The following is an 11,842-nucleotide window of genomic DNA, read 5'->3' on the forward strand; positions in this document are numbered from 1 at the left end:
TACTGTATCACTACAAATTTTATTCAGAAACCCATCTTTGTGTTTTTTTTTTGTTGTTTTTTAAAAAAAATTCCCATTATGAACTGGTTTGATCAATCAACTACAACACTTTCTAGCAGACATACGGTAAAAATGGCATGGCTCAGAATCGCCCAGATCTTTCACGATCTCTCGATCGCCTCCTGTCACGCTCGCGGCCCCCACCTCCTCCGCCGCCTCCACCGCCACGACCACGGTCTCTGGACCGAGAGCGCCGCTCCCTGGATCGGGACCTGGACCTGTGCCTGCAATCAAGGAAAGGAACATGCAATCAGCACCAACACTCCTGAAAATGCAACAGCCAACAGCCCTTTTGAAGGGAGAAGCGCTTCAGATAGTCTTGGGACAAAGATGTGCATCTTAACATCAATTAAGTATGACCCCTCCACCTTCTACGTCTTCCTCCAGTAACAACTCACATGACCACGGGAAAGCACCATAATACATGATCCTGACACGCACCCTGCCCCCAACTCTGAGCAGGCCCTCCCCCCAGGGACACCCACTACCGAGCCCAGGAGGCCTATTTTGGGGCAGGAGAGCAGAGTTCTTTTTCTCCTCTGCTTCCTGTTGTTGGTAGCGACAGAGGATCCCCACTACTCCATTTCCTGACACATGTTTAACAAGAGAGGGATGAGAACCCTTCTAAGATCAGAATTCAGCCTAACCAAAAGCGTGACTCTTCCTATTCACCCCTAATGCCTTGACTTTCTCTGCTGTGACTTAACTGCTGCACCCAATTTTGTCAGTAGTAGAAACAGAGAACTGACACCCGTCAAGAGAAAATGAAGCAACTCCCCCCAAAATCAAAAGGAACCAACAGGCACATGGTATTTAAAGGAAGCTACAATACCTAACTGGAGAGTAAACTATCGCACACACTGAATTTCAGTGGTCTCCTTCTTAACATTTCTGGTGACTAAGGTTTGATTTCCACTTCAGAAATAAAATCGTGAACATCCTTCAAAAAGCATATTTCACATTAAAAAACAGAATACACGCACATACACATAAATAATAGGTGCCTTTTAAAGAATGGAATGAAGTCTATTTAGTCTTGGGTGAAATTAAGTTCTACAGCACACATGCTGTTGAGTACTCACTTCTTGCGACGGCGCCCATACAGCTCCCGCCGCAGCTCTCTGGAAATGGGCTTGAGATGCATGAAGTTGCAGAAGCCTCCTCGTGTGCACTCTCTGTGGGTCAAAGCCAGAAGTGTGTCATGCACTGCTAGGGCTGGAGCATGCGCAGCCCACACGCGGCTTTGCTGTCTGCCCTGCACTCACCCCATCTCATACTGGCGGCAGCAGGCTTCCCTGAAGTCGGTCACAGGAGACAGCTCAGCATGGATTGGCTGTCCATTAAACCAGCGGTTATTCAGGTCAATCACAGCCTTTTCTGCATCTTCCTCACGGCGAAACTGGAAAGACAAAAACAAAACTGCTTGCCACTCACCTTAGTAACACATTTTCAGTCATCAATCCTGCTACATGTTACACACTGAGGTGAAATTTCTAGGGTGGTATAGTGGTGCAGAACAACTACTGAGAAGTCAGAAGTCAATGGCTCCTTTTTTTTTTTTTTTTTAAACAATTAATTTCATTATAGCCCAAGACCATGCTAAATGTTGCATTCATTTTCAAATTCAACATGCTAAGAGCAAAGGTGATTGCATAGGCAATGCATTTTATTAAACAAAAAGGAAAAAGACACAAAACATAAAATTGCCCCTAGTCAAAACAGCTCTAACCCAGTTATGTCCCTTGCCATTGATGACAACCATGGTGCACTGTCCTTCCTCCCAATCCTGTTGACAGGGTGTAGGCTGGCGGCCTCCGATATCAAAGCCACGACTGGGAGTGCTGAGTTACCACATCAAAACTCCTAAGTTCCCACATTCATGATCTTAAGGCCAGCAGCTCAAAGGGCAACAGTCCTTGGTCACCAGGCTCAGCCAGCTAACCAGTGTCCTACCTTGACATAAACGTTCCCCACTAGGTGATCTCCTAGGTTGTCACAGACGTTCATTTCCTCGACTTCCCCGTACTTTTCCTCCATCTCTGTAAAAACCTCCTGAAGGGAGAACACAGTGGTTTAAGGACTGTGAAATAGCCAAGCCCGGTGTCACTAACTGCACTCATGTGTGTTCAGGGGGTGAGTGTTAATCCCTCCAAGCAGATACGGTGAGGAGGTGTGCAGTCCATGGTCTCACCTCAAAGAATTCATCATAATGCTCCTGCATCTCCACATCGCTCACGGCACCTACAAACAAGAGAGATCTTGCTGGTTAGAAGGCGGCCGCCCAGAACTCTCCTCTTTAAAGTTCAACTGCTACATTGACACACACGATTGTCTAGAGGAACAGCAGGCCAGCGCTGCACGCTACAGGAGCACCGGCTTGCCAGTGACTTAGAGCGTGCTGAGACTGTGAACGCCCGGCAGTCTCAATTTTGGCTACTAAAAATCACAACCAGTTTTAATCAGCATCAAAGGGCTGTATTTTCAGGAAATGCGAGGGAAGGGTGACTCTCAAATTAAGACTTGAAAATAAGTTTCCTTCCTTTAAGATTTAGAATAGAGGTCAAGTAAGCACACTACTTTTCCCCTTTATTAAAATAAAAGCTGAAATCAGGGCAAACGATTAAGAGCTTATGTGCCTAACTAGTTTTTTCTATACATTATCAGCCACAGAAGGCTAGAAAGTTCTTTCTGATGCGATTAAAACCCAAGCGATCAGAGACTCAGCAGGACCATTAACCAGTTACAACTTCAGTATTTTGGATGCCCCGAGTAAACGTAAAGTCATGATGCTTTACAGAAAAAAGCATTCTTCTTTTATGCCCCAGAACTATTTTTATCAAGTTCACCCTTCACAATTCACATGCACTAAGTGAAATCATACCCATTACATGGATAATTTTGCAAATTTACATTCTATTCCCATCATCATTTTTGCTATCAAATTTTACTATTCTAGAATTCTGGAGTTCTCGTGATCTAAATTTGAGAAATCGTAAAGCTGGCAGGTCAATGAAGTCATGTTCCAAACAGGTAGGTCAGGGCCAAAGGCCCAGCTGGCTTCAAGGCTGGGCTGGCTGGGTCTCCAATTGTTACCTTCCACGGCCACGCTCCTGGATGAGAGGTTAGCTGACAAACCTCGCTACCTCACTTGGCGCAGCCCACCAAGGGCATCTGTGACTGGGGTGTGTGACTACACAGACTGGGCTGCCTTTGAGCTCACTCAAAACCCTTTTTATTCATTCTCAAAGATAATAGCTAACTTATCTTCTATTCTGAGAATAAGTCCTCTTTTTAAATTAATGGAGGCTGTGTTTTAGTTATTTTTGAATTTCCAGAAACTCAGTTTGCCTTACAATCCAAGACTGAATGAATGTGCTAGGCAACACCTATGACTTCTGACAGCCAACCTGCCACTGGAACCACAAAAGGCCCAACTCAGCTGTCAGGAGCACCTGGTCCCTGAGTGGAACTCAAAACAGCAGAAAGCCAGAAGCCCATTCCAGGGGTGGATTTGAACATTATTTACAATCCATTTCCTTTTCCGTATCAGAAAGAATGTGAAAAGAAAAAGAACTTAAAGTTTTAGCAGCTTTGAGAAGTTTTTTGTGGTGGCTCTTTTGAACTACTGGCTACACTCATTTTGCTTAGAATTTTTTAGTGAAAATAACTTGAAAGGCAGAAGATCGGTACATAGTAACCAAATGGAAACTACTTAAATGACTCAATATATTTTAAATAATACAAATTTTAATAACACAAATTTGAAAAACAACTAGTTTTCTTAGAAGAGTATCACTCAAAAACTGGGACTCATGTTTAACTTCAATTCCTGCACATGAAGCTAATTATCCTAGGTATGAAAGGGCAGAGCCAGTGATTTCATTTAGGAACTGATTTTCTTTCTAAAACCCAAAATTATAAGTCCATTTAATTTGTACAATCTGGATGGACCCCAGAATTGGAACATTTAATAACAGCTAAACTTTCAGTTTATAGCATATGCAAAATAAGAGTACTGTGAATTGCAAATAAAGACACAAAGAAAACTAATGCAATACTATGGTCAATGAAGCATACGCAGTCCCCAAGTGAACAATCAGGGCAGAGATTTATTAATAACTGTTAATCATCTATTTCTCATGTATCTTCACCCCAGGGTTAACAAAAGTCCATACTTAAATGTTTATTTCCCTCCACTACTGGCACCTTATTTCTTTTAAAAAGCGAACAACCAAAAAACAAAACACCAGGTATTTTAAACCAAGGATTACCAAGTAAATCCTGCAACTACCAGATTCAGGGAGAGAAATCTCTATCAAGTGAGTATTAGCATACAAAAACATTTAGCATCTCAGCAGGAAGTTTACAAGAAAATCCCACCTCACATGGAAAGGTGCACCAAGGCACCCCTACTTGAGGGCCAGCTCCAGTGGGCAATGGCCCCCTGCCCCCAGGACCATTTACCCAAGGTAGGTTACCCTATAATGGAGAGGTTCAGGTTTAAGGGTGTGCTTGATTTAGGTCTGTGCTATCCAAGGACAGCTTTATTAATTTTTACTTTAAAATAAACCGGTGAGAGGTCTGACCCTTTGGTTTGGACTCCTTATTCTAATTAGAGTCCAGGAGTTCATTTCAAGTTACCCACAAATGACTAATTCCCAATGGTTCTATTGCTGGACACTTACAAACTTCCACTCTATAAATATTCACAACCTAAACAGAGTTCCCAATACAGGAAGAAACTGGTAATGTTTACTGAATGCCAGTTTAGATCTGTTTCCCCACTAAGTGCCTTTTATTTCCCCAAAGCAGCACTTAACTCCGGCAGTTGGAGATTTTATCTAGGCAAAGCAGGCGGCCCCAAACAGTGTCTTGCGCCTATCTGAATGGAGTACACCACACGGTGTGGTAGGAAAACTGAGAGGTCTACACAAGCTACAGACCTTCACTGGGTAATACAGAACAAGCTCTTGCAATTAAAAGCAAGACCTCCAAAAAGGAGTTTTAGTGAAAAGGCTAATGAGAAAAAAAACCTAAAAAAAATTCAGATCAATTTGTTTTTGAGAGTTCAGAAAGTGAGAAACGTTCAGATACTGCTGCTCTTAAGAGGGAAGAGCAGAACTTGAACTCAATCCCAGGATGACAGTCCAAGTGAGAAAGAAAGAGCAGCAGGTCCGAACTGTTTCAAAGGGTGCCCTTTCCAGTCACTGTTGCTCTGGCACAAAGGGCCGGAGTTCAGATCTCCAACAGAGGCTTCCACGGGATCAGTGGGACACACTCCTGCCACCTCTAGTGAACGTGGTCCTCGACACTAGCACAGCCGACCAGATGGAGTGGGCACTGAGCTCTGACACGCAAGCCCAGGGAACCAGGGAAGGAACTTGTATGAACTTACAGCGCAAACCGTCAGCAGACTGGGAAGAGTTTTGAGGGTTACGGTAAATGTTCAAGAGGGCAATGGTCTGAAATACAAAACGCAACAACTTTATATTACGGAAAATTAAATGTAAACACTTAACCGGTTGCCTTTGGCGATCGCTTCAGGTGAGAGTCAGTGCTGAAAAAAGAGGAGGTTATTTTCTTCAGAAGCAAAGATGTTCCCTTAGTTGGTGGCTGTCTTGATCTACCCTAACACTGCAGTGCAACAGAGATCTCATGAGATGCCAATACTGTACTTCTGTTTACAGAATGTAAAAACGCTCCACTTTAAAATTCCAATCCAAGTAAGAATGCAAATAGCTTGCCAGGTGACTACCAGTGTCCTCAGGTGTGACAGAAAGCTTAACAACTGAGAAAGAAAAGCACCTCTATAAACGGGTGAAAAAATTGCTAATAATTCGAGAAATACAATAATTACATGTCATGAAATCTCCACTTCCTAGAGGAAAAATTATAATGGTGAAATAGAACCCACACTTATTGGGCAACTTACCTTGTTGATTTCCTCAATATTCCTAGCATTTTAAATTTTACAGAAAGAACTTAATAAAGGCCAGGGGTTCAGTCACTGTAAAGACCAATGACCGGCTATTAACATTAAAACCCGTTTCACGTGGACGGACGCTCTCCAGACAGATGTCAGTCAATGGAAGAGGCCGCCAGTGACCCTTCCTAGGAGAGCCTCCTGAACATGGCCCATATCAAGTTCTGGCTGTGTGCGCCACGCTGTTCCAGCACCTTGTCCTGTTTGCAACAGCTCTATGTCAGCAGCTCAGAGCCAACATTATGTCTCAATTAAGAGTGGGCTCTTGAACACCATCGTTTTAAAAAAATTTCTCCAACTGTGGGACTTACAGTGTGAGCCGTCAGCCGTCTGTGCACTGTTTTGGGGATTACGATAGATGTTTTGAATCAAGATGGTCTGCGGGGAAAAAAAAATAAAAAGGGGAATTCTACTGGCTGCTGTGCATATATTAGACAATTGCAAAGAGACAATTTGTTTGCAAATGGCTAAACGTTTGTTGTTTTTTTCCCGCAAGTCAGACACTTTGTCTTGTGCAGAGTACACCAAAACCATCATATTATGAAAACAGAGTTTGAGCAGTGACTTGGGTCAAGTCAGCCAGCAACCAAGAAGAAACTGTAACTGTTGTTTTGTGGTCCCCGTTATCAATAGTAAAGTGCTTTAATACAAGATAAATAATAGAACGCTAACATTTTCTTGTACTTCAAGCCAGCAGACACGAAGATGTCAAAAAACTCACATTATAATCATATTCCCCACACAAAATTATTTTTCTCAACCAAATGCATAACTCAACTGTATGCAGTACATCAAGTTCTCTGGTCTTAGCAAAACAGGCACACCAAGTTGTCATGGATACCTGACTCTTATTTACACTTTCTTGGTGGGATCTCTGTTTACATAATACAATAGTTAAAACATTTGCTCTTTTCCGATCCTTCTTTTAAGGAAAAAAATCCTTTTAGCCCTTGTGCTTTAAAACTGGATCAGGCAGACTTGAAACCTTACACTGTACCGTTCTTCTTAAAATCAAGTTGTCTGAAAAAACAAACCATGTTTGAGTTAGTAAGCTAATATATTACATGAATCTTGTCCACATCACTGTAAGAAGCTTACAAAGAAACCCACCCTGAATTATGCTAGAGATTTACAAGCTGAACCAACACACTGCATGATTTAGAAAAATAAATATTCATTCTTAATAACAGGGGTGTCAAGAAAGCATTTTCCAAGTATTTTAGTCACCCAGTCAGTTCTACTCTGAGCTATCTTTAAAGAGGCATGGTACCAAGGGACGTTCCTGCAGGCCTGAGCTGGAACCCACCTGGAGGAAGGGCTGAACTCAGAACGCACACCCTGAACCATGAGAATAAAACAGCCAACTTCACTCAGGGCCCAGCACCCTCCCTACCCATCAGGGGCTACCCTGAGTCAACTCATCTTGGGCCTTGGAGGTTTCCAAAAAATTGATTCTACACAGCTTCCTCAGGGATCGTGGGTGTGAGCACTGACTACAAGCTAAACAGAGCCTGGATACTCAATGATAAAACTCACTACAGGGCTCCCTCCAGGCAGTGGCTGTTTGCTGCACGAAACTTCAAATAAAGGGGTGAAGTGGTTCCATTAAAATTGGGGGCAACTAGGATTACCTCCAACTAACAAACCAAACCAACACAAGATACTGACCTCATACTGCTGATCCCATCAAATTTTAATGGAAGCACCTCCATGTTCTAATCCACAGTATTCAAATCAACTTCACATTTAACCTCCTGAAGAGATCAATGATTCAGAAAGAAGAAAAATCAAGTGTTCTGGCTCAGTTAAAGGGCATTCTTAAGGAGAAAACAGCCAGATACCTTGATGTGTACTTTCCCCAGAATTAAAAACCGGGGTAGATTTCAAAGACTTAGTTACTGCACAATCTATAGCCACTAGTTTAGTTGGGGAGACTTAGCTAATAATTCAAATTAAAACACAATTATAATAGAAAACTTAAAGCAAGTTCTCTGATATTTTGAAATTCACAAAAACAAACAGGGACATGTTTGGTTATTAAAGGGGAGATTTTTGTTACACTAACCATGTAATCATGAGGAATGTTGTGAGGAAAAAGGCATTATGTGCTTCTTTTTTAAAAAACATTATGTGGTAGGGTTTTCCCAGAGACTTAAAACATCAATGTCTCTCTTCCAACTCACTTCTACCGGTTGATTGTCTTATTAAAGAATACATTCAGTCTGTGAGAAGGATAAAACATCAACAGAAAGGTGTGTATTCAAGGCTGAGTCCAGCAGCTTCTGAGAGTTATGCACTGTAGCCACCAAAGGGTCGAAGTGCACCTTGTGTACGGGGTGATGAGAAAGGGGCTCCTCAGTCTCAGTCCAGACAGACTTAATGACACTTTCTGCTACTATTAGAAGTATTTTGTCCTTTCAATCCATCAGTAAGCCCTTGTAGGGCACAGATCCTTGCCTTTTCTTCAATCTGCCAAAAACAAAACAATCACCAACGCCCCCCCACCCCCCGCAAGATTGAACTCAGCTCAAGATAACAGGCATCTCTCAATTAATTGAACAGGCCTGCTATGGACAAGGTATGCTTATCTTCTACTATTAAGTTTCATCTTAATGGTTCCAACATGGTGCAACTTGCTGCTTGCTCAACTTGGGGTGTAAAAGTGGGAACTTCTCTGGGGTATCAGAGGAACTCAGTAGCACAGTGTGTCGGCCTACTGACAGACAACCACACCAACATCCCTTGTCCAGTGGCTGAATCACTCTCTAGAGAGAGCAAAGAGCAGAAAGCCCACTCTGCATCCACCACAGCTTGGACAAGAGGTGCAGTCAAAGCTGGCATTTTCCTCACCAAACCATATATATCAGGGGAGGGATGGCAGGGCAGTGAACATCAGTCACAGCCAACACAGAAACATTTAACTTATTTTTAAAAAGTTTCTCTAGTAAGAAGAATAAGGGACCTCCCACTATGGGTGGTTCACCTGCTTCATTCTCACTTAAACAAAAGGACACATGAACACAAATACAAAATAAAACTAGAGGAAAAAAGACAATATATGGAAACCATTAAGTGCCTCTGAAAAATACAAAATTTTGGTAAATTTACATGAAAACAGAAAAGAAAAAACAAACAAACCTGGCTAAAGGTCGGTTTATTGTGCAACCGAGAGCATCTGTCTCCATGACGACATGCTCCAATTTTGAAATAAAATGAGCAGTTGACTCTGCAAGGGAAAACAAGAGCTGATTATTTTACTGTGACAATATCAAAAGGGAATATGCCATTAACGTGATATATATACCATCCAACTACTTTCCTTTTACTTCACAAAAGCGCAGGCAGTTTTTCTGGGTGGCACCTTCCTCTTCCTTGCAATATCTTAGGATTACTCCTTTTCACTTTTACTCTTCTGGTTTTTCTTAATTAAATCAAGTATTTAGTATAGGTTAAACCTAAGCCCTATCCTCTATTTTGTCCATGATAAAATTCTGGAGGACACCAGCAGGGTATAGGGAGAAGAGAAACCCCAACTCTACCAGCTGCCTGGCTTGGACAAGTTCGCCACTTCTGCAGGTCACAGATGCTGTAAAATGAGAAGGAGCCAACCTGATACTGTTCTGAGAATCAGATACAACATGTATGTGCTTCATACACAGGACTCATTTAGTACTACCACCAAGGAAAACAGAAAACAAATTTCAGGTTCTCCTACAACCCATAAGACCAAGAGAAAATTTACAAATAAGTCTGAAGTAAACAGGAAATCAAGGGATCAAGCATGTCTTAGAAACTATCTCAGATCATCTCTGTCTTTATACATTGATCAACCAGAACAAGTTGCAATCAGCACCTGCACAACGGTAATGCCAAGTAATGTGGGGAATCTGTGAGGAATTATGAAATTGTACTAGATGGACTTCATTCAAGTTTTACCTTGCAGAGTGAAAGTGCTACTCTATAGATGCAATTTTTTAGCAAGGACATGTTCAGGAAGTCAACCCCGAATTATGACTAATGGCCTCAACTTTCAAAAAAACATGACTGATTAGCCATGAAGATTGTTAGCTATTACCAGACAGCAATCAAGATGGGAAGGTTTGTGAATTTATCAAGAAAGGAAAATAATCACTATGTATAATTCTCAAACTTAGAAGTAACTCTGACTTTAGAACTTGATCAGATAATAACATATTAACGAACTCAAGTGAAAATAAATACCTTATTTAACAAATATCTCAGAATGAGCAAAATCATTGCTTGAACAATTAATATTCAATTATCCCATAGAGATAAAATAACCCTTGTTCCTGTACTTCCAGTGATGGGCTTTCATTTCAACCAATTCGCTATTTAGAGCTTAGTAAATTAATCAAAACTTTTTTTTTTGGGGGGGGGGGTAACTTTAGTGATTTTCTTAGTATAACTCCGAAACGAAATGCCATAAGAAAAAAGGTTTACTACCACAAACAAACCACTAAAAAGGCTGATTTATATTTGAAGCTAGAAAATGGCCATAACTTAATGTGCATAGTTACATATATATTTTTTAAAATTGGTAGAGTAGTCCCACATCTATCTTCTAACTTTAATTAAAAAAGGAAAAAAAAAAAGTTAATAGAAACCGTAGCTTTCATTTTTTAGGAGCTGATCTTGTTTCCTGAAGTTAAGCCCATGCAACTCCCTGAAATGAGAACATAAGTGACCTAGATAACAAACTTTCTGAATTGAAACCATGACATGTGTGATTCTGCCTTAAGAGGCAGAAATATGCCTAAAGCAGGAATGTAAAAATGTTACTGGAGTAACAAGCCACCCAGGACAGCTTCTCACAACACCCAGTGACAGCACACAGAAATACACATGAAAAGGTGAACTGATGTCCCTGGTTCTGCATGCCTAAGTCCTGCAGCTTCCATGTCCAAGGACATATTAGGCCTGTTTCCCAAGCCACCTCCTATACCTCAGAGCATTTAAGGTACACACTCTTCCACAGCATTTCAAATATTTTAAGGTATTTTACTTTAATTAATCTTGACACTCCCTCCCACTACAATCCCTAAAGACAAGACCCAAATTTTATGAATCTCTTGAGTTCCCAGCATGTCCCATAGCTGATATCCAATGTATGTTTCTCCAGTGACTATGACTGCTGATTCTGGCGTGAGATTTCTAGAACGAAATACATCCCCTCTCCCAAACAAGACAGGGGATTCTATCCTGTGTAAAGAAGACATTTGACAGGGCAGCCTCCAGCCTGGAAAACAGAAACATTTCAATAGTATTTGAAAAAGTGGCATCAAATAATATCATCTATGACAAATTTAGGGGCTTACCAGAAAAAACAGATGTTTGCGTAAGCTTTGCATGGCGCTCAAGAATGCCAAGACGGTTACCACTTACTGGGAGTAGATTATGCCAGACGCTTAGGCTTTGGGTTTTCAAAGTAGGAATTATCCTTCAAAGCGTCTGGAGACTTCTCTTTACCCTAAACTTCAGCCAACACACTGAGATTAACACGTGCCAACACGGCAACCAAACACAAGCGAAATTTGATTCTTCACTTTTAACCTAACAGCTGATGAGGGAAGACATGCAGCCTTTACAGGGAGGAAAAAAACCGAACCCCCAAAGAACCCCAAAGCCCCCTCTGCTCGCATCGGAAGCGCGACTCCCGAGCGCTCCGGGAGCAGGGCCTCCGTGGCGGCGGCGCGGCTAATCCGGCGTCTGGCTGCGCTTTCCCACTTCAGGGTCGCGCCGCCGGCCCGCCATGGCTGGGGCGGGCAGCAGGCGGGCTCC

The 11,842-nt window shown here is 41.9% G+C and overlaps 1 protein-coding gene across 3 annotated transcripts; it reads right to left on the bottom strand.

The window, feature by feature from the left end:
• On the bottom strand, nt 1–11,765 carry U2af1 (U2 small nuclear RNA auxiliary factor 1). Of its 3 annotated transcripts, none has more exons than XM_015478822.2 (8): nt 11,380–11,765; nt 9,182–9,269; nt 6,355–6,421; nt 2,252–2,301; nt 2,014–2,112; nt 1,326–1,459; nt 1,143–1,235; nt 1–284 (listed from the first exon to the last, which is right to left on the bottom strand). In XM_015478822.2, exons 4-8 carry the CDS (start codon nt 2,279–2,281, stop codon nt 143–145), a joined length of 498 nt encoding a protein of 165 aa, XP_015334308.1. In that variant the 5' UTR covers nt 2,282–2,301; nt 6,355–6,421; nt 9,182–9,269; nt 11,380–11,765; the 3' UTR covers nt 1–142. The 3 variants fall into 3 exon arrangements, with proteins under 3 accessions (XP_015334308.1, XP_015334306.1, XP_015334307.1); XM_015478820.2 differs by lacking the exon at nt 6,355–6,421 and adding an exon at nt 5,456–5,522 and having other exon boundaries at nt 11,380–11,760; XM_015478821.2 differs by lacking the exon at nt 11,380–11,765 and adding an exon at nt 5,456–5,522 and having other exon boundaries at nt 9,182–9,247.
• Between the last annotated feature and the right edge of the window lie 77 nt (nt 11,766–11,842).

This window comes from Marmota marmota, unplaced genomic scaffold (genome assembly GCF_001458135.2).
Source record: "Marmota marmota marmota unplaced genomic scaffold, marMar, whole genome shotgun sequence".
NCBI lineage: Eukaryota > Metazoa > Chordata > Mammalia > Rodentia > Sciuridae > Marmota > Marmota marmota.